Raw genomic sequence first — 23,482 nt, 5'->3', positions numbered from 1 at the left:
CGGTGAACAAGTCTCTCAAGGTTCCACGCTTCAGGATGGAGACTCTCCGCTCGGTGCTGGCAGCAGTCCACCGCGGAGAGTTCCTGGCCTCTCTGGATCTCACGGAGGCGTACCTGCACATCCCCATCTTCAAACCTCATCAGTGCTTTCTCCGGTTCAAGATCCTGGGACAGCATTTTCCGTTCCAAGCTCTTCCCTTCGGACTGGCAACAGCTCCATGCATTTTCATGAAGGTAATGGTGGTGGCGGCTGCCCTTCGGGAGGGTATCCTAGTCCATCCCTACCTGGACGACTGGCTCATTCAGGCGAAATCGTTGAGTCAAGGTTACCGTGCGGTCGACAGGTTGGTACATCTTCTCCAGTCTCTCGAATGGGTCGTCAACTATGCCAAAAGCAACCTCGAGCCGTCCCAGACCCTGGATTTCCTGGGGGCGAGGTTCGATACAGCGGAGGGCAAGGTGTTCCTCAAGCCAGAGAGGGCCCAGGCCTTAAGAGTCCAGATACGGCGTTTCTCCGCCCTTTCGGAACCCACAGCCTGGGATTACCTTCAGGTCCTGGGTTCCATGGCGTCCACCATCGATTTGGTACCCTGGGCTTTTGCGCATATACGTCCCCTCCAGAGGGCCCTCCTATCCCGCTGGAAGCTGATATCGAGGGATTTCCAGGCGCCCCTTCCGATTCCCAAATTTGCAGAGGAAAGCTTCCGCTGGTGGCTGGATCCGTCGCATTTGGCCCAGGGAGTCTCCCTGGATGTACTGGACTGGATAGTGGTGACAACGGACGCCAGTCTATCGGGCTGGGGGCAGTATGCCAGTCCAGCTCTCTACAGGGACGATGGACGGCGGCTAAGGCGCGCTGGCCAATCAATCGTCTGGAAACCAGGGCGGTTCAACTGGCGTTGCAGGGCTTCCTTCCCCTCGTTCGCCATCGGGCGGTACGGATTCTCTCAGACAACGCGACCATGGTGGCGTACACAAACCGTCAGGGGGGCACGAGGAGCCATTATGTCTCCTTGGAAGCGGACAGGCTGATGCAGTGGACGGAACTCCACCTTCTCTGCATAGCGGCCTCCCACATCGCAGGGGTGGACAACGTGCAAGCGGACTTTCTAAGCCATCAGCAACTCGACCCAGGGGAATGGGAGCTCTCAGAGGAAGCGATGAACCTGATCGTGCGGTGGTGGGGGACTCCCCACGTGGACCTCATGGCCACGGCTCTCAATGCAAAGGCCCCTCGATTCTTCAGTCGCAGAAGGGAACGTGGTGCGGAGGGCGTTGACGCACTGGTGCTCCCGTGGCCCTGTCATCTCCTCCTCTATGTATTCCCACCGTGGCCACTGATTGGCAAGGTCTTGCGTCGAATAGAGGGTCACCAGGGCCCCGTGATCATGGTGATGCTGGAGTGGCCTTGACGTCCTTGGTTTGCCGATCTCCTCAACCTGGCGGAGGGAGTACCCTTACGTTTGGATCACCTCCCACGTCTTCTTCGACAAGGCCCGATATATTTAGACAAGGCAGGTCGCTTCTGTCTTGCGGCCTGGCTTTTGAGAGGCACCGATTGAGACAACAGGGCTACCCGGAGGCGGTGATTTTGACTCTACCTCCGTTGCCTACGTACGGGTATGGAGGGTTTTCGAAGCATGGTGCTCGGAACATAACACCCAGACAACCCGTGCCTCAATTATGCAGGTCCTTTCGTTCTTGCAGGATTGTCTGGACAAGGGCTTGGCTTACAACTCTCTGCGGGTTCAAGTGGCTGCTTTGGGAACCCTATGCTGTCAGGGTGGCGAGTCCCTTCTCTCTGCACATCCGGATGTGATTCGTTTTCTCAAGGGAGTGAAACATGTGAGACCGCCGCGGCAATCCCCTTGCCCCTCCTGGAGCCTCAATCTGGTGCTCCAGAGTGTAGGAGGACCTCCGTTCGAGCCTCTTCAGACCGCTACTCTGAAGGATCTCACCCTCAAGACTATCTTCCTGGTGGCCATTGCTTCGGCTCGGCGGGTGTCAGCTTCAGGCCTTATCCTGCAGGGAACCGTATCTCTGAATCACCGACTCAGGGGTTACCTTGCGTACGGTACCTTCATTCCTTCCCAAGGTGGTCTCCTCATTTCTCCTTGATCAGACGGTGGAGTTACCTTCCTTCTCTTCGGTGGACTCTCGGGAGCTACGAAAGCTTGATGTTAAACGTTGCCTGCTACGATAGCTGGAGGTCACAAATGATTTCCGAATCTCGGATCATTTGTTTGTTCTCTGATCTGGTCCCAAAAAGGGTGGTATGGCTTCTAAGGCGACGATAGCCCACTGGCTGACGAAGGCCATTACATCAGCGTATATTGGCGCAGGGAAGGTTCCACCGTTGGAGGTGAAAGCTCATTCGCTTCGTGCTCAAGCCACATCGTGGGCGGAACGTCTTTCAGTCTCATCACAGGAGATCTGTAGAGCGGCCACGTGGAAGCCTCTTCATACATTTACACGACACTATCTGCTAGATGTCGGCGCGCAGTCCTTTGGGACGTTTGGGGATAGTGTTCTTCGAGCAGGGCTGTCTACGGCCCACCCTCAGTAGGGAAGCTTGGGTACATCCCACAGTCTGGACTGATCCTGGTACATACAGGGAAAAGAAAATTATTTCCTAGCGTGTAGCAGATGGACTCAAAATAAATGGGTATAGTGTGCTCGTGCTAGCAGTTGGAGACGGATCTGACGTCAGCACGGGTACATATACCCCCACAGGAAGTGAAAGCAATTCAGTAATTTCTGTCTCCAAAGCAGTTTGGAGCTACCCCACGCTCACTGAGCGTGTTTCCAAATTCTATCGACTAAATTCATAGAAGAAATCTACTGAAGACGAGCCCCGCACTCCTGTGGTGATACCAGGCGGTCACTCACCCAGTTGAGTTTCCCGAGCTGACTTCCGTGGTCCCTCAGAGGTAGGAGCCTCGGTCCGGTGGCCGGTTCGCGGCAGGGACCCAGCCCCCGAGTGAGAAGGGCTCGGGCGCGGCTTGGCCCCCAAGCGGTTCGGGCGTGGCCTAGAGGCAGCCTCTGTCCCGGCGTGGACTTGGCCCCCGAGCGGTTCGGGCGCGGCCTAGAGGCAGTGGGTGCACTTCCTTAAGCGCGGCGGTGAAGGTATTCCCCTCTCCCCCCCGCAGCCGGAGACCGCCCGGGTCGCAGCCGGGAAGCGCCGAAGACAAGGTAAGGCGTACATCTTTACTTGGTCTCCGAGGAAGTGTGGACTAACTGGGCCTGCCTACGAGGCCGCCCGCCTGGGAGGTCGCCATTTTTTGCCTGCCTACATCTCTTTTCTAATTAAGCGCTTTTGCTTGCTAAACGCACGTTGTTAGCGCACGTGATAGGCGCACGTTGTTAGCGCACATGATAGGCGCACGTTGTTAGCGCACGTGATAGGCGCACGTTGTTAGCGCACATGATAGGCGCACGTTGTTAGCGCACATGATAGGCGCACGTTGTTAGCGCACGTGATAGGCGCATGTTAGCGCACGCTACTAGGATACGCGCACATATGCTAAGACGCCCGTTATAGGCGCGCATGTATGAGACGCCCGTTATAGGCGCGCATGTATGAGACGCCCGTTATAGGCGCGCATGTATGAGACGCCCGTTATAGGCGCACATTTATAAGGTGCCCGTTTATAGGCGCACATCGTAGGACGACACCGCATTTGAGGCAAATGGAGCATAAGAAGGCCTCTGCGTCCACAGAGCTGGCACCCCCAGAATCAGGCATGAACGCTCTAAGCCTCTGCTCAGCATGCAATCTTAGAGCCACACAGAGCGAGGAAGCAGACTCCCTATGTGCCCAATATGAGGAAGCCATGGCAGTTCCAGGACAAGACCGGTCCCAGCCCAGCGGTTCCTTAGAAAACACTCCGGACTTAGCAGGTCGTGGCGAGCAGCCAGGGAATCCGAGAGACCTGGTACCCCTGCAGCCAGATCTGGCTTCGCTTTCCTGGGTGGAATTATTTAAGGGGATTCACACCTTTGTCCAGATGCAGTCTGCTCCTCGGATGGGTCTTTCCGTCCCGGTTGATCCGGTCCCTGGACCCTCGAGACCTAGGCGCAGCCACTCACCACCCGACAGCCCCAATCATGGGGATTCGGATTATTTACAGGTAAGTGAGGAGAGCCCCCCGAGGAGAATGAACTTCCCTCGGAGATAGAACCATATCGGACCATGAGACGCTTCTTTCGGAGAGAAGATCTGCCGGGCCTGGTCTCACAATGCTTATCGGAGCTGGCCATTCCAGGCCAGGACCCCCCAGGTGTCCCTGTACAGAACCCTCTGCTAGAGGGCCTGCGCCAAACGGCTCACCACTTCCCCTCCTACAAGCAGCACAGCAGCTAATCGAGCTGGAATGGAAGGCACCGGAGGCCTCATTCAAAGGGGGTCGGGCCTTGTCTGGCATGTACCCTCTAGATCCGACAGCCAAGGAACTGCTGGCGTGCCCCAGGGTAGACGCCATAATTAACGCAATTGTGAAACACACCACCATTCCGGTGGAGGGGGGAGCAGCTCTCAAGGATGCGCATGACCGACGCATGGATACCATTCTGAAACAAGCTTTTGAGTTAGCAGCCATGTCCCTTCGAATCGCGACTTGCTGCACCGTGGTGACGCGCTCCTGTTTATCACAGGCCAGAAATAACACCCTGGGAGAAGACATGGAATCAGCTCTCGCATTTCTCATAGACGCAGCCTCCGACCTCGTCCGTACGGCAGCCAAGGGAGTGTCTTCCTCAGTGGCAGCCAGAAGACAGCTTTGGCTACGCAATTGGGCGGCCGACTCGTCCTCCAAGACTCGACTCACAAGAATGCCCTTCGAGGGTTCCCTACTGTTCGGCAGCGACCTTGAGAATTGGGCTACTAAATGGGGTGCTTCTCCGTTACCCCGTCTACCAGAAGACAGGTCAAGGAGGAACCAGCGTTCTGTTTCTAGACCATCCAGAGGTAGAAACTCGCAGCGCTTCAACCCTTACAGGTCTCGCTATCAAGCACCTCGTTCTCAGGCCAGGAATCAGCCCTTTCGGGCTAAGCACACCAAGAAGAGAACCGGCCCGGGTTCTGGCCCCGGCCGTAACCCACAATGACAACCAGCCGACCCATCCGAGGGTAGCAGCCATAGGGGGCAGGCTAACCCTCTTCTACCGCCCGTTTGCAATCCACGAAAGGACATCGCCACCTATCCCATGACTTTTTACTTTTCCTAGAAGCCTCTCATGAGGAACTTTGTCAAACGCCTTCTGAAAATCCAAGTATACTATATCTACCGGTTCATCTTTATCCACATGTTTATTAACTCCTTCAAAAAAGTGAAGCAGATTTGTGAGGCAAGACTTGCCCTGGGTAAAGCCATGCTGACTTTGTTCCATTAAACCATGTCTTTCTATATGTTCTGTGGTTTTGATGTTTAGAACACTTTCCACTATTTTTCCTGGCACTGAAGTCAGGCTAACTGGTCTGCAGTTTCCCGGATCGCCCCTGGAGCCCTTTTTAAATATTGGGGTTACATTTGCTATCCTCCAGTCTTCAGGTACAATGGATGATTTTAATGATAAGTTACAAATTTTTACTAATAGGTCTGAAATTTCATTTTTTAGTTTAGTTTTTTAGTTTATACCATCCGGTCCAGGTGATTTACTACTCTTCAGTTTGTCAATCAGGCCTACCACATCTTCTAGGTTCACCGTGATTTGATTCAGTCCATCTGAATCATTACCCATGAAAACCTTCTCCATTACGGGTACCTCCCCAACATCCTCTTCAGTAAACACCGAAGCAAAGAAATCATTTAATCTTTCTGCGATGGCCTTATCTTCTCTAAGTGCCCCTTTAACCCCTCGATCATCTAACGGTCCAACTGACTCCCTCACAGGCTTTCTGCTTCGGATATATTTTTAAAAGTTTTTACTGTGAGTTTTTGCCTCTACAGCCAACTTCTTTTCAAATTCTCTCTTAGCCTGTCTTATCAATGTCTTACATTTAACTTGCCAATGTTTATGCTTTATCCTATTTTCTTCTGTTGGATCCTTCTTCCAATTTTTGAATGAAGATCTTTTGGCTAAAATAGCTTCTTTCACCTCCCCTTTTAACCATGCCAGTAATCGTTTTGCCTTCTTTCCACCTTTTTTAATGTGTGGAAGTTTGTGGAATCTCCTTGTTTCGCCACTCAAGACAGCGGCACTAGAAGTGCCGCTGTCTTGAGTGGCACTAGAAGTGCCACTAGAAGTGCCGCTGTCTAGTGCCACTCAAGACAGTGGCACTAGAAGTGACCTTACAGAGGCTCCTGGCCCTGAACGCCATAATCCCAGTATCTACGGAAGAGGTACCTTCTGGGCATTATTCCATTTATTTCATAGTCCCCAAGAAGGAGGGCACCTTCAGGCCCGTCCTGGACCTCAAGTCAGTCAATCGGCACCTACGGGTCCCCAGTTTTCGCATGGAAACTCTACGGTCTGTCAAGAATTCAGTACAGCCAGGGGAGTTTCTCACCTCCCTAGATCTGTCAGAAGCCTACCTGCATATCCCAATCCATCGGGATCACCAGCGCTATTTACGCTTCAAAGTCCTGAATCAGCACTTCCAGTTCCGGGCCTTACCCTTCGGGTTAGCCACCGCGCTGCAGATCTTTACCAAGGTAATAGTAGTAGTGGCAGTGGCAGTGGCACTCAGGAAGGAAGGAATCCTTGTCCATCCCTACCTGGACGATTGGCTGATTAGGGCAAAGTCACTGGAAGAGAATCACCGGGCAACCAACAGAGTTATAGCTCTTCTGGAAAGCCTAGGATGGGTAGTCAACCTAAAGAAGAGTTCCCTACAGCCATCCCAGTTGCTGGAATACCTAGGGGTCCAATTCGACACCCAAGAAGACAAGGTCAGCCTGACCTCCAAGAGAAAGTCCAAACTCCGGAATCATCTGCAGGTCTTGCTGAGCGCCAGCCGGCCCACAGCTCGGGATTATCTCCAGGTCCTCGGCCTCATGGCATCCACTCTGGAGGTGGTGCCATGGGCGCGGGCTCATATGAGACCATTGCAACGCGCCCTTCTATCTCGATGGAGTCCACGATCACAGGACTACACCATACACCTGCCTCTACCAGCCAGAGTGCGGAAGCAACTACGCTGGTGGTTACAGCCCGGCCACTTGAGCCGGGGGTTACGAATGTCCTCCCCAACCTGGATTCTGCTCACCACAGATGCCAGCCTGAACGGATGGGGAGCGCACTGCGAGGAGCTCACTGCCCAAGGACGGTGGACTAGAGAAGAGTCCAGGTGGAATATCAACCGACTGGAGGCATGGGCAGTCAGGCTAGCGTGCCTGCGATTTGCTCACAGACTTCGCAACAGAGCGGTCAGAGTGATGTCAGACAACGCCACCACAGTGACATATATCAATCGACATGGCGGAACCAGAAGCCAACAAGTGTCCCTAGAAATAACTCCCCTGATGATTTGGGCAGAAGCCAATCTTCAGGACATCTCCGCCGTACACATCGCCGGGAAGGACAACACTGCGGCAGACTTCCTCAGCAGAGAAAGCCTAAACCCGGGAGAATGGCAGCTGTCACCCACAGCCTTTCAGTTAATTGTGGATCACTGGGGGACGCCAGCCATGGACCTATTAGCAGACAGGTCCAATGCTCAAGTTCCCAGATATTTCAGCCGCAGGCGGGATCCTCGAGCGCAGGGGATCGATGCCCTGGTGCAGCCGTGGCCTCAGGGGATCCTACTGTACGCATTTCCTCCATGGCCCCTGTTGGGCGCCAATGTTCACAGGATTCAGCGACACAGAGGTCTAGTTCTTCTAGTGGCCCCGGACTGGCCAAGAAGACCTTGGTACGCAGACATGAGAAGACTACTGGCAGGGAATCCTCTTCCTCTGCCTCCATACCAGGACCTGCTATGGCAAGGCCCCATCCTCCACGAGGATCCAGCTCAATTCTCTCTTACGGTCTGGCCATTGAGAGGGCTAGACTGAAGAAAAGAGGATACTCAGAGCCGGTGATAGATACACTCCTCCGAGCACGCAAGTTCTCCACATCACTAACATATATCAGGATCTGGAGAATTTTTGAAGCCTGGTGCGATTCTCACAGCACCAATTCGCATACCGCAAAGATTCCTATCATTTTGGACTTCCTACAAGATGGACTTCAGAAGGGTCTGTCCCTCAGCTCCATCAAGGTACAGGTAGCAGCGCTGTCTTGCTATGGTCCCAGACGTGACGGCAAATCCATTGCCCAGCACCCAGACGTTTCACGCTTCCTGAAAGGAGTTAAACACATTCGCCCGCCACTTGTGGAACCTTAACCTAGTATTGGAATTTTTAGCGGGATCAGCCTTCAGGCCCCTTCGAGGCCTGTCTCTCCGTTTGTTAACCTTGAAGATGGTGTTCTTGCTGGCTGTGTGTTCAGCACGCCGCATCTCAGAGCTACAAGCACTATCCTGTCGTGATCCATTTCTCAGAATCACTCCAGAGGCTATCCATCTTCGTACAGTTCCTTCCTTTTTACCCAAAGTGGTCTCCCACTTTCACCTCAACCAAACCATATCCTTGCCTACCACGGAAGGTTTGAAATCGGAAGAAGGTCGAATACTACGTCATCTCGACATCGGCAGACTGCTGTCCAGATACCTGGAAATGTCAGAAGCAGTACGAAAGACAGACCACCTGTTCGTCCTGCACAGCGGGAAGAAGCAAGGGGAAGCGGCCTCACGGCCTACCATCGCCCGCTGGATTAGAAAAGTTATCAAGGCAGCCTACGTAGAGGCAGGAAAACCACCACCTCTACAGGTCAAGGCTCATTCTACCAGAGCACAATCGGCCTCTTGGGCACAAGCTAAGCTGCTGTCGCCTGCAGAGATATGTAAAGCGGCGACGTGGTCCTCCCTCCATACCTTCTCCAGATTCTACCGTCTGGGCATTCAGGCCAGGGAGGACACAGCATTTGCGAGGGCGATCCTACACGGTCCTCGGGCAGCCTCCCGCCCAGTCCGGGAATAGCTTTTGTACATCCCATTTGTTTTGAGTCCATCTGCTACACGCTAGGAAATGTTAAGATTACTTACCTGGTAATCTCCTTTTCCTTAGTGTATGCAGATGGACTCAGCATCCCGCCCGGCTGCCGATATACATGGGGATTCGCTGACTCACAGTAAGCCATGTTTTGCTTATAATAGGGCGTCCACCCTGCCGGGTGTCGACGCCTTCCGGTTGAGAACACTGGCAGTCTCCAGCTACCATCAATTGGTCAGGGTAATCCTGTTGATTAATCAATCGGTCAGTGCACATATATCCATAAAAGGCTTTTGCAAGGAAGATTACTGAATTGCTTCACTTCCTGTGGGGGTATATGTACCCGTGCTGACGTCAGATCCGTCTCCAACTGCTAGGACGAGCACACTATACCCATTTGTTTTGAGTCCATCTGCATACACTAAGGAAAAGGAGATTACCAGGTAAGTAATCTTAACATTCCTTACCTGCTAATTTTCGTTCCTGTAGTACCAAGGATCAGTCCAGGCGCCCTCCCTCTGTTTTTCCTGCTCGAGATGACTGTCTACATGACTTCTGGGGTTTGCTGTGTGCTTATGTCTTTCTGTCTGGAGATTCTTATCTTCAGTTCTGTTTGCAAGGTGCTGTTTGCACTAATTGTTCGTTCAGTTCTCATGATTATATATATATATATATATATATATATATATATATATATTTCAGAGGTTCGACTTGATCCCTCCGTCTCTTCTCTTTCTTTGGCTTTGTTAGTCTATGTACTGGGGAATGAGACCAGGGATGTGGGCTTATATGGCACCTCCCTCAGAAGTTTGTTTTGACTCCATCTGCTGGACGGGGGACATAACCCACCGTCTGGACTGATCCTTGGTACTACAGAAACGAAAATTAGCAGGTAAGGAATAATTTTCTTATTTCCTTCCGATTCGGAGACATAGGAGGATTTTCGGTGTCCTTGCTCGGCGCGCCGTACCGACGTTGTTCCCGATCCTGTTGGGGTAAGGGGAAGTGGGCTTCTGAGCAGATTGAGCGGCCCCCCCCCCCCCCCCCGATGGGCTAGGCCCTGCTTTATGCTTGGTGGCGCCGCAAGGTAGACTGCGGCCGCACCATATTGCGCACATTTTTGTGTTTGTATTGCCCACCATAGAGCGTCGGTATGTGCCATGCATGTTGGCTCTGCGCACGCGCTGTGCGCATAACATCGCACGTGTACATACACGCGCAACTTACTAGGTGCAGAATACAAGTAAAGCAGGGCGCATGGGCTGTGCGTGAGCCTCGCTGTGGCCCACATAGGCGCCCAAAATCTGTGCGCATAAAATTTTAAGTGCAAACTGTCTGAATATGCAGATACCATCGCCAATGGCTCCTGCAGCAAATAAACTTAAGCACCTTTTTTCTCTGTGCTGCTTGTCATATTAGGGCTGCATAGTCTGACCTGGATTCTTGCTTATGTCAGCACCTTGAAAGAAGCCCAGGGAGAGTTGGCATCCCTGGACTTTGCTAAACCCAGCTCCTCTCATTCAGAGGATGGGTCTGCCACAGCCTTAACTGGAAGTACCCCAGATCTGCGTAACCCCGAGACTGGGTCATCTATCGGAGAGTGAAACTTAGCGGCACCTACCTCAGAACCTCCTGGGCTAGGCATGGACCCAGCTGCCTTCTCTTGGGTGGAATTCTTTCAAGGCCTTCAAGCCTTTGTACAGGTTCAGTCTGCTACTTCACTTGCTGCTGTCTGGACGGAACCTCAGTCGGTAAGCCCTCTCTCTCCCACTCCTATCAGCAGACTTTGAGGCATGCCTCGACTCACCAAGGGTATCCCTGGCAGGGACCCAGATGGCATGAACAAAGAAGTGGATCCAAATTCATTGGAAGATGGGGCAATCCCCCCCTGGTTTAGAACTGTATCGGACTGTGTTACAGTTTTTCCATAGAGACGAATTGCCAGCCTTGGCTTCCCAGACCCTGAAGATGCTGGAAGTTCCTGGGGTAGACTCCTATGACAAAACCAAAGAAGTATACCATTCTGATTTCCCTTCGGAAAGCCTCTTGCTACTTTCCAGTACTGGAAGCCATCCAGGAGTTGATTGACCTGGAATGGGATGCCCCAGAAGAAAGTTTTAAAGGTGGATCTCTATACCCACTGGATCTGGCAACGAGAGAATGCGTTTCCCTAAAGTGGATAAGAACATAAGAAATTGCCATGCTAGGTCAGACCAAGGGTTCATCAAGCCCAGCATCCTGTTTCCAACAGATGCCAAAACCAGGCCACAAGAACCTGGCAATTACCCAAACACTAAGAAGAATCCATGCTACTGATGCAATTAATAGCAGTGGCTATTCCCTAAGTAAAATTGATTAATAGCCATTAATGGACTTCTCCTCCAAGAACTTATCCAAACCTTTTTTGAACCCAGCTACACTAACTGCACTAACCACATCCTCTGGCAACAAATTCCAGAGTTTAATTGTGCGTTGAGTGAAAAAGAACTTTCTCCGATTAGTTTTAAATGTGCCCCATGCTAACTTTATGGAGTGCCCCCTAGTCTTTCTATTATCTGAAAGAGTAAATAACCGATTCACATCTACCTGTTCTAGACCTCTCATAATTTTAAACATCTCTATCATATCCCCCCTCAGCTGTCTCTTCTCCAAGCTGAAAAGTCCTAACCTCTTTAGTCTTTCCTCATAGGGGAGCTGTTCCATTCCCCTTATCATTTTGATAGCCCTTCTCTGTACCTTCTCCATCGCAATTATATCTTTTTTGAGGTGTGGCGACCAGAATTGTACACCGTATTCAAGGTGCGGTCTCACCATGGAACGATACAGAGGCATTATGACATTTTCCGTTTTTTTCACCATTCCTTCTGGCAATGGATCTCATGGCCACATTTCAGAATTTCAAAGCCCCTCGGTTCTTCAGCTGCAGGAGGGAAAGAGGAGCGGAACAGAGTAGATACGGAAAGAGGAGCAGAAGGAGTAGATGCTCTGGTACTTCCTTGGCCAAGGGATGTTCTTCTCTACGTATTCCCACCCTGGCCTCTAATCGGCAAGGTTCTGCGTCGGATAGAAGTTCAACAAGTCGATGTTGTCTTAGTGGCTTCGGAGTGGCCACGCCGTCCGTGGTTCGTGGACCTGGTCAGACTAGCACTGGACGGGCCGCTTCGATTTCGAGATCTTCCCTGCCTTCTGTCTCAGGGTGCGGTTTGTTTGGAAGAGGTCGAACGCTTCTCTCTAGCGGCATGGCTTTTGAGAGGCGTCGGTTAAAGAATAAAAGTTATTCAGATGCTGTAGTGACAACTTTATTGCATTCTAGAAAACCTTCTACATCTTTGGCTTATGCAAGGGTGTGGAAGGTTTTTGAATCTTGGTGTAATGAGCATCAAGTTGATCCAGTTCACTCTTCGGTATCCGATATTTTATCTTTTTTACAAGACGGTTTAGCCAAGGGTTTGTCCTGTAGTTCCTTACGGATACAAGTAGCAGCGCTTGGATGTTTTCGTGGTAAGGTTCAGAGATTATCCTTGGCTGCGCGTCCGGATGTAGCGCGTTTTCTCAAAGGTGCGCAACATCTACGTCCTCCATTTCGGAATCCTTGTCCTGCTTGGAGTTTGAATTTGGTTCTTAGGGCTCTGTGTTCGGCTCCCTTTGAACCCCTCAATCATGCGATTTTGAAGGATCTCACATTGAAGGTGGTGTTTCTTGTGGCCATTTCTTCAGTTCGTAGAATTTCAGAGTGCAGACCTTGTCTTGCAGAGAGCCTTTTCTTAGAATTTCTGATACAGGAATTTCATTACGGACTGTACCATCTTTTTTTACCTAAGGTAGTATCTTCTTTCCATTTAAATCAGTCCATAGAGCTTCCGGCTTTTCCGGCTTTAGATTGTTTGGATACTTCCTCTAGGGATCTTAAAAAATTGGATTACGACGAGCTCTGTTGCATTATCTTGAAGTTACAAACAATTTTCAATTGTCTGATCATTTGTTTGTTTTGTGGATTCGCCTTCGCAAAGGTCATAAGGTTTCTAAGGCTACGATTGCTCGTTGGTTAAAAGAGACAATTCGTTCAGCTTATCTTCTAGCTCGTCGTGACCTTCCTGAAGGGTTGAGAGCTCATTCTACTAGGTCACAGGCTACCTCTTGGGCAGAATGTCAGTTAGTTTCTCCTCAGGAGATTTGTAAAGCAGCGACTTGGAAGTCGTTGCATACTTTTGCTCATCATTACCGCTTGGATGTTCACGCTCCAAGTTCGGCAGCCTTTGGAGAGAGTGTTCTCTGAGCGAGACTCTCTGGGTCCCACCCTAATTGAATCAGCTCTGGTACATCCCAGGGTCTGGACTGATCCAGGTACAGGGAAAGGAAAATTGGTTCTTACCTGCTAATTTTTGTTCCTGTAGTACCATGAATCAGTCCAGACGCCCACCCTTTATGTCTGTGTAGTATATTTGTCTTTTCGGAGAATCCGCTTGTTCACTGTTTGAGTGATTAAACCGCCTTTCATGCTGTCTATTTTTCTTAATATTTTCTTGTTTATTCCCAAGATTTTTTGGGGGGGATTCTGCTTCCATTTAGGACTTGTGAGTTGGAAATTCATTCTCCTATTTAGATAGCTAGTTAAAATGTTAGTAGTTAAATTTCTGCTTGGATACTGCTCAATACTGATTGACTGCAGGTGGTGCTCCAGGGTATATGTCAGAGTATACCCTGGAGCACCACCAGGGTGCTCCAGGGTATACTGGGTTATGTCACCAATCTGGACTGATCCATGGTACTACAGGAATGAAAATTAGCAGGTAAGGACCAATTTTCCTTTCTCCCATAGGGGATCTCTCTGTTTTCCACCGGCCGGTGAGTAAACTCAGTTTCGTTTTTACTTTTAGTAAAAACTTTCTTTCATTCCTTTTTTCCATTTTCATTGACTGCTGTCGACAGAAAATGGCTTCCGGATTTAAAAAATGTCCGGTTTGCAATAGAACAATGTCTATAATAGATCCACACCTCGAGTGTGTTATCTGTTTAAGAGACAAACATGATGTTTCATCCTGCCCTCAATGTGCAGAGATGACTCCTAAAGGAAGAAAACTTCGACAGGAGAAGATGGAACATCTCTTTCACCTCCAGCTCCTTCCTTCTCCTTCAACATCAATGAAGTCGTCTCCGGTGGGCGTTACAAAGTGAGTTTTATTGAAAAAACGTCGTCTGGAAGGATTGGGCGATCATCCATTGCCATCAACGTTGACAGGCATCGATAAGGTCAGTAGTCAAGCATCAAACAAAACGTCTTGAGCGGCCAATTGCACGCTTTCCCCCGTGCAGGCAGCCATCTTCGTCTTCGTCGGGAGGAGCTACGATCGTGTTCCTGCTGATGGCTGCAAAAAAGTAAGTTGTGCAGGCGTCCAAAAGTGACTTACTTTTGGGATCTTGACAGATCCCAAAAGTAAGTCGCTTTTGGAAAAAACCCAAAATTGTCGCTTTTGGAAAAAAAAAACCAAAATTGCTTTTGGGTTTTTTTTTTTTTGCTTTGCTGTTGCTTCGCCGTTTTTTTTGCTTTGCCGTTGCTTCGCCGTTGCAGTCTCCGTGGCAGCCCCAGTCCAGACATCGGAGGGGGGGCTGCAACGTTTTTTTCGCTTTTTTTTTTTTTTGGCTTCGGGAGCAGGGGAGAGGACTGGGGCTGCCACGGAGACCGGCACCCATGATCGCAGCCGGGGCAGGTGAGCGGGGGCTGGGGGAAAGCTTGCCACCTACCCTTACCCCTGCCTCTACCGCAGGGGTCAGGGTAGGCGGTAAGTTTGCAGGTTAAACGCGCGACAAAACGGCAGGGAAAACTAGAGATAGTCGGGGCGCGGGTTACGCGATGCTAGGGAATAGCTAATTCGCTCGTTTGCATGCAATATACATGCCGCGTGCGGAAGGGGTTGCCCGGGGAATTTAGGACGCGGTAGGAGTAGGTTAAAGGGGATTCGGGATCGCAGGAAGGGCTAACGCGGCCGGAAAGTGAGTAAAAAGCGGCTTAGGAGCAGGGTAAACGCGGCCGCACTTTACAGGATAGACCCGTAGAACCTTTAAGGAAGATGGAAGAGTGGTTGAAGATATGGCAGCTGATATTCAATGCCAAGAAGTGCAGAGTCATGCATATTTTTATTTATTTATTTATTTATTTATTTAAAAAACTTTTATATACCGGTATTAGTATGCATACATCATACCGGTTTACAATGCATATGGGGAGTGGAAATCCGAATGAACTGTATTCAATGGGGGGAGAAAGGCTGATGTGCACGGAGCAGGAGAGAGACCTTGGGGTGATGGTGTCTAATGATCTGAAGTCGGCGAAACAATGTGACAAGGCGATAGCTAAAGCCAGAAGAATGCTGGGCTGCATAGAGAGAGGAATATCGAGTAAGAAAAGGGAAGTGATTATCCCCTTGTACAGGTCCTTGGTGAGATCTCACCTGGAGTATTGTGTTCAGTTCTGGAGACCGTATCTCCAAAGGGACAGAGACAAGATGGAGGCAGTCCAGAGAAGGGCGACCAAAAAGGTGGAAGGTCTTCATCAAATGACTTATGAGGAGAGATTGAAGAATCTAAATATGTACATCCTGGAGGAAAGGAGGAGCAGAGGTGATACGATACAGACTTTCAGATACTTGAAAGGTTTTAATGATCCAAAGACAACGACAAACCTTTTCCGTAGGAAAAAAATCAGCAGAACCAGGGGTCACGATTTGAAGCTCCAGGGAGGAAGATTCAGAACCAATGTCAGGAAGTATTTCTTCACGGAGAGGGTGGTGGATGCCTGGAATGCCCTTCCGAAGGAAGTGGTGAAGACCAGAACTGTGAAGGACTTCAAAGGGGCGTGGGATAAACACTGTGGATCCATAAAGTCAAGAGGCCGTCAATAAAGAGTGGGTGGCTCGCCAGAATGACGGCTACTGCCTGGAGATAATACCCTTATTCAATAAACATACACATGGTTACTGTGACTCCAACATCGCTCTAAGCTTCAACAGCAAGAGGAAATGTGGAAAAAAGGATTTGCACTCACAAAGCGGGGAGTAGCTGGCTTGTTACGGCGGTTACTACCCCAAACCAAATAAGCCTGATACTTCACTTTCAATGCATATCCAGCATAGCTCTCTGCTTCAATGGCAGGGGAGAAGAAAAACTGATACTTCACGCATATCCAGCATAGCTTCCTGCTTCAACGGCAGGGGAGAAGAAAAACTGATACTTCACGCATATCCAGCATAGCTCTCTGCTTCAACGGCAGGGGAGAAGAAAAACTGATACTTCACGCATATCCAGCATAGCTCTTTGCTTCAACGGCAGGGGAGAAGGAAAACTGATACTTCACGCATATCCAGCATAGCTCTCTGCTTCAACGGCAGGGGAGAAGAAAAACTGATACTTCACGCATATCAAGCATAGCTCTCTGCTTCAACGGCAGGGGAGAAGAAAAACTGATACTTCATGCATATCCAGCATAGCTCCCTGCTTCAACGGCAGGGGAGAAGAAAAACTGATACTACACGCATATCCAGCATAGCTCCCTTCTTCAACAGCAGGGGAGAAGAAAAACAACCAATAAGGGCTGAATAACATAGTCTGGGTAAAACAAATAAGCATGGGTGTAGCTTGCTTATTGCGGCAGTTACTACCCCTACTACCCCTAACTAATCAAGCTTGATATTTCACTTCACTGCTCTCTACATTAATGGTGGGGGTGGAAGGGAAATAGAACCAAAGAGCTAAGAGAAACAGATAAGTATGAGAAAGAAATGTGTGAAGCTTGCTGGGCAGACTGGATGGGCCGTTTGGTCTTCTTCTGCCGTCATTTCTGTTTCTGTTTCTAACAATGGGACCCTCCATGTACCCACCCTAAAAAAAAAGCTCACCTCACCACCACGAGAGAACGAGCTATTTCCATCGCTGGACCTACACACTGGAACTCCTTACCCACCAACCTCCAGCTCGAAACATGCCCCTCTAAATTCAGAGCTAACTTAAAGACTTGGCTCTTCAAACAAGCGTACCCTCAATGATCTCCCCGCCCCCCTGCTCTTCCCTCTCCCTCCGCCATGCCAGTCTTTAGCTTAATACTTGTACATAGTTTTGTCATAATTGTTATCCATTTAGTTGGTTTTACTGGTTTCCGGTTACTTTCCAGGCTAATTCTCTGTTCCTATGCATCCACTCCCTGATTCCTGTTTATTGTAATTTCCACCTGCCGTTCTGCTGTAAACCGATATGATGTCGCTACTAATATCGGTATAAAAAAAGTTTATAAATAAATAAATTAATAAATTAATGAATTTATACATAAATTACCCCTTCAGGTTAAAGCTCATTCCACTAGGGTTCAGGCAGTCTCATGGGCTAGATTGCTGTCTCCTGTTGACAAGTGCCGAGTGGCAACGTGGTCATCCCTGAACACCTTCTCCAGGTTCTATCGGCTGTTCGTTCAGGCCCAAGAGGATGCAGCCTTTGCAAGGGCGGTGTTAATTGGACAGTGGGCAGCCTCCCACCCCATCGTGAGTAGCTTTTGTACATCTCATTGGTCCTGAGTCCATCTGGCTACACACTAGGAAATGGAGAAATTACTTGCCTGATAATTTCGTTTTCCTTAGTGTAGACAGATGGACTCAGCATCTTGCCCCTGGCTGCCCAAGAATGGTGCCAAGGATTCGCCTGTGGAATGGATATAGATTCCAAGAGATTCTGTGCAAGCTGTCTTTTCCCAGGACAAGCAGGATGGTAGTCCTCACAGATGAGTGACATCATCAGATGGAGCTAGTCACGGAATACTTTTTTCAAAGTTTCTAGAATCTTTGATTGGCACACTGAGCATGCCCAGCTTGCCACTAACCCCAAAGCCACGCAGGGTCCCCTTTCAGTCTCCTTTTTTCCGCGGTGCTGTTGCCTCGTGGTTTGTGGAGCTCTGTTTCAAAATTTTTTCCTCATGAATGAATTCAACGTTTTTTCTTTGATTTTTCCCCACCTCGGGGTTCCCCATCGCGAAGCATCCTCCAGCATTCGGTAGGTATTTTTTCGCACTGTTACGTTCTCACCCCCCCCCCCCCACCCCCCCCCCCCCCCCCAGTGGCTGATGGCCACTGACCACACGCTGCCCTCTTTTTTTATTTATTTTTTTTTCAATGGCAACTGGTTTTAGGACGTGCCCTGAGTGACTGCGGACTATGTCCATCACGGACCTGCAGGGCATCTGTGTCCTGTGTCTCAGGCCTTCCCACGATGTCTGGTGTCCCAGCTGTGCTCAGATGACCCCAAAGTTCAGTGCGCCTGCCTGGACAAGATGGAGCACTTGTTTGGTTCCAAGCAATTGACTCCATCGACTCCGGTACCGGGTACGTCAAGTCGCAAGGATCAATTTGACTCGGGACCTTGCCTTCGGTGCCCCGTCATGATGATAATAGGGTGGGAAATCGCCCCTCACCGGCATCGGGACATTCAAAGGCTTCTGGATCGTCATCCTCTGCGCTGGAGAAGGACCGGGCTGAGCACCGTGGGAAGCATCGACACAGGCACAGACTATCACCATCCAGTGCCGGCACAGACACTGGAGTGGCATCGGCCTCAGCCGCCCCCTCCCCCCGGAGAGCTCCTGGGACACTCCAGCGACACCCAGTCTGCCTCCTTCTCCGGGGTCTGTCTTATCTACACCAGCATTCAGAGAGGAGTTGGACCGTATGGTTCAACAGGCAGTGCTAAATGCCCTTCGGGGTCTCCAGCAGCCACCGACGCCGGCCCCCATACCGGCATCTGAACCAGCACCCTCCATGTTGGCGCCCCTGCTGCAAAGGCTGGACATGCTGCTCGGTGACTTACTGATGCAGCCCGTGCCAGCAGGCTTCTCGGTGCCATGTCCACCAGCGCTTCCCCCCGTCTCGATCCCGATTCCGGGCTCCTCAAAGGAGGAAGATGCAGCTCCGTGCCCATATCCACGGGCGATACTGCTGATGCCAGATCCAGTCCCAGGGCCTCCTAGTGCCCTGGCGTCCATCGCAGGTCTCGGTGCCCTCGATGGCGCCACCGCTGTTTGTTTCCACCTCACAGGCCATCAGTGCCTGCACCCCATACTGTATGTTTTGGTCCCCCTCCCCGACCCAGGCAGTTTAGTGGTGAGGAGGAGGTCCCTTACAACCCATGGGAGGATGCTTCCTCTGCGCATGCCTCTGAGGACCTTCTTTCGGAGCCTTCTCCGCCAGGTGAGAGACTACGCTTGCCTCCCGAGGACTTATCCTTCGCAAGCTTTGTGTGGGCGATGGCAGAAACCATCCCCTTCCAGCTTTTAACTGAAGAGGATGCCCGCCAGAAGATGTTAGAGGTACTCCGGTTTGTGGATATCCCTAAGGAGGTGATTGCCGTCCCTGTACGAGGTCCTCTTAGACCTCCTCTACCGGCTCTGGGAACATTCGGCTTCCGTTACTCCGGTCAACAGAAAAACGGATGCCACCTATCTAGTGCAACAGGTCCTGGGCTTCCAGAAAAGCCAGTTACCTCAGCAGTCAGTGGTAGTAGAATCAGCCCAGAAAAAAGCCAAAAGGACCCACCCTCACTCCTCTGCCTCTCCGGGAAAAGACCACACAGTCTTAGATGCTCTAGGTCTGAGAGCTTTTTCCAAGGATCCATCATTATTGCTCGGATAGCGGCATACCAGTTCGATTCCTTGTTGGATGTGAAAGCCTCCAGTTCAGGGGACTCCAACCCAGGGTTTGTCGGTTTGCCCTGGGAGGGGGAAAATTTGACAGTTTTAGGCTCTGTGCTGTCTTGGGTACAGGTCAGTACTGAGGCACTGCAGGTGGCAGTCTGTTATGTAGCAGTGCCTCAAAGTTTTTGTTCTCTCCTCCATCTGCTGGTAGGGATGCATAAACCCACTTGTCTGGACTGTCCTGTCTTATTCCAGGTATGAACATTAGCAGGTAAGAACCAATTTTCCTTTGACCAGACAACCCCAGGAGAGGAGGCGCAGGCGCCTACAAGTGAGTACAGGCTTGCAGAGGTGCCTGCAAGCTTGCACAGAAGAGTGTACAAGCATAGGCAGGCAAAGACACAAGGGGACACTGCTGTAGAAGCAGCCCTGCGCTTTCCCCCTAATGTTTCATATCAGTACCCTGGACATAAATATCTTGGCCCAGCATTGGCTGTCATTTGAATTCAATTCCCCCTTCTCTGCCCCCACCCCGCCCACCACTCCATGCAGGTTACCCCCATGCACCCTCTTCTTAATTTCAAACCTCTAGCCTTTATGGATCCACAGTACTTATCCCATGCCTTTTTGAAACCGAAAACCATAAACACATTCAAAAAGGTATGAGATATAAGTACTGTGGATCCCGAAAGGCCAGAGGTTGGAAATGAAGAAAAGGATGCATGAGGGTGACTTGCACGAAGTGATAGTTACGACCATAAGAATCTTGCTGGACAGACTGGATGGACCATCTGGTCTTTTTCTGCCATTATTACTATGGTACTTGTATGCGCACAGGCCCCCACATCAACAGGCACACAGACTACCAGATGAATGCTGGATACTTTTCGCTAATTTATACATATAAACAATTTTAAATTATAGTCTCCTTAAAACATATATAAAATGTTGTGAAAATCCTTCCTTAATATATAAATACAACTCTTGCCCCATATCCTAATAATTTTCCTACTGAGAATACCTGACTAGACAGCCATGGTTTCAAGTAATTTTGGTTTATCCCACAATTCCTAGAGCAATGAATTTCAGAGGCTTGGACCTAAACAAATGAATGCCAACCTTATGGGCCATGTGGCTAACAAAATTCAGAAGTGCAATTTTAATCACCATTTTGTTGAGACCTCTTTTTTCATGTGGCACCTTAAGCCTGTGAATCTGCAGCCAAAATTACAGAAGTTCTGGGGTAGTTATACAGTGCAAATTGTCATAATTATTTCTAATTTCAATGATGGATCAATGCTTGTGGTAAATAAATATATAAATTCCAATCATCTTTCCCTTTGGCTACTGTCCTTTCATTTCAAGCTTTCAGGTACACTGATGTGTTTAAGTCTGCCATTTGAAGTAAAAGGTTTTTTTGCCCCTTATTAAGGTGATTATGACTGCTTTGCTCGCCCAGTTTTAACTCAGGCACCATCAGAGTTCTAAGCTGTTTTTGTAGCAAGTGACTGAAATTTCAAATAATTTTCTTTTTCATACTAACATTTAATGCAAAAATACCAGTTTGTTTCCTCTTTTTTTTTTTTGTATGAGTCTGGTTAAAAAATAATATTCGGCTACAGTTTCTGCATTTGTGGACTTGCAGAAAACTAAGTGTAAAATAATCAACAGAAGGAGGTAGGGCTTGATGTAAGTTTTCTCTAATTATTTCAGATTTCATAATTATCTGTAGATGCAGCATTAGCCTCTGGCTCCAGTTTGTAACTGGAGGCCAATGCTAAATTGAGTAAATATGGAATCAATAAGGATTGTGGTCAATGTTCCAAAATGCTCTTAAGGGTGTTGTTCCTTGTCTATAAAGGAAAGATCAAGAAACCCTCCAGGAGGAGTTGGATACTACCAAGGCAGATGCCCGGGAGATGCTGCTGAAGATGGGGAAGGAAATCTCAGACTCTTTCCTGCAAGTTACTCAAATGAAAGAGAAGCTGCTGGACGTGACTGGCTCTCTGAAAGAAGCTTTGCGGGAGGAGGTAGGCATGGAAAAGCAGGCTTCTTCCTTCTATTTTTAAGCAGTGTTCATTCATGGTGGAGGATATTGTGCCTATGTCCTCCCTGGAGAAATGTAATGGAGCTGTTCTATCCCCTTTCTTCAGTCTTCAGTTTTATCATTCTTTAGTCTTTTATTATAAGAGATCTTATTATAGGTGCAGCATTTCTCACAGGACAAGCAGGATGGTAGTCCTCACATATGGATGACATCATCAGGATGGAGCCCAATCACGGAACACTTTTGTCAAAGTTTCTAGAACTTTGATTGGCACCTACTGGGCATGCCCAGCCATGCTTTGACCCTGCATCCAGCAGGGGTCCCCCTTCAGTCTCTTTTTTTCCGCACAGCAGTAGCCAGGCGGGTTAAGGAGCTCTCTTGAGATTCCTGACAGGAATTTTCCTCACGGAACTTCTTTAAAAATTTTCAAAACATTCTACCCCATAGGGGTCCCCCTATCGATATCTGTACTCCGCGGTCGAAGGTAAGGCTTTACCTTCATTTGCGGTCAATTCCCGTCAAGTTTTCCCTTCGGGGCCTACTGGCCATCGACTGCACCGCGGCTAAAATTTTGTCAAAGCCATGGCATTGGATTTTCGTCAGTGCCCCGATTGTCCTCGGACAATGTCCATCACTGATCCACACAGAGTTTGTGTATTGTGCTTGGGGGCCGGCCACGATACCCTAACTTGCACTAAATGTGCCCAAATGACGCCGAAGGGTCGAAAAGCCCGCTTGGAGAAGATGGAGTTTATTTTTCATTCAAAACCCCCAACTCCATCAACCGCTTCGACTTCGTCTGAGCCTGTGCCATCGACTTTTCGCCAGCAGCGGGACACTGGTGCTGCTCGACCGGCATCGACTACTCCGAATGTGTTGACTTCTTCCTCCTAGCCTCAGGAGAAGGGCCGAGGAGAGCATCGAGAAAAGCGATGACACCGGCATCAGAAGGCTGTCTGCTGATCCAGACAGTCGACAGAGCCACCGTCAAAGAAATCCCGTCCAGAGAAGGCCCCATCCTGCCTCTGCGACCGGGTCACCGAGGCATTCCCCCACCTTCATTGGTGCAGGGAGCCGTGATTCCACTTTCAGCAGTGGACCCTCCGGCTACGCCAGTGCTGCCTCCTACTCTGGTGCCAGGGTTCCCTGCCCCAGACTTCCATGAGGAATTGATCAGATGATCCAAGAGGCCATCGGTAAAGCACTGAAGAGCTTCCAGCCGCCATTGACGCCGGTACCGGTGCCCACGCCGGTCACCGAGTCGATTCCTACAGTGCTAGCACCGCTTCTAGGGAGACCGGACGCATTGATCGGTGGACTGGTATGTCCTCTTCCTTCGGGGCCAATTCCTTTGTCATCGGAAGACAAGGAAACACAGATTCCCATTCCACAGCCTGGAGTTTTACCACCGACTCATCCATCGATGTAGCCGGTTCCATCGGTACCGCCGTTGGTGCCTCCTTCGGTGCCACATCCGATACCATTGATGCCTAGACCTGGACCTTTGGGAATAACACCATTTCTCCCCTCAGAAGATCCTCAGGGAGCTGGTGATCAACCTTATGATCCTTGGACTGATGATTCTTCCCAGGATACAGATGATCTCCCCTCAGAACCCTCTCCTCCTGAAGAGAGACGGTATTCTCCTCCAGGGGATCTGTCCTTCATTAACTTCATTAAGGAAATGTCTGACATTTATTCCTTTTCAGCTTCAGACAGAAGACGATTCATGGCATAA

At 49.8% G+C, this 23,482-nt stretch overlaps 1 protein-coding gene across 1 annotated transcript in view; it reads left to right on the top strand.

Moving 5' to 3' along the window:
- The window catches only part of SPAG5 (sperm associated antigen 5), a 131,844-nt gene that overhangs the window by 53,453 nt on the left and 54,909 nt on the right, over positions 1–23,482 (top strand). Inside the window, exon 9 of the mRNA XM_029613522.1 lies at positions 21,559–21,727. Coding sequence (XP_029469382.1) covers positions 21,559–21,727 — 169 coding nt within the window. The remainder of the gene's footprint in view (positions 1–21,558; positions 21,728–23,482) is intronic.

Source organism: Rhinatrema bivittatum, chromosome 8 (genome assembly GCF_901001135.1).
Source record: "Rhinatrema bivittatum chromosome 8, aRhiBiv1.1, whole genome shotgun sequence".
Classification (NCBI taxonomy): domain Eukaryota; kingdom Metazoa; phylum Chordata; class Amphibia; order Gymnophiona; family Rhinatrematidae; genus Rhinatrema; species Rhinatrema bivittatum.
Note: the sequence above shows the minus strand (reverse complement) of the source record. Positions and strands in the feature narration are given on the sequence as shown.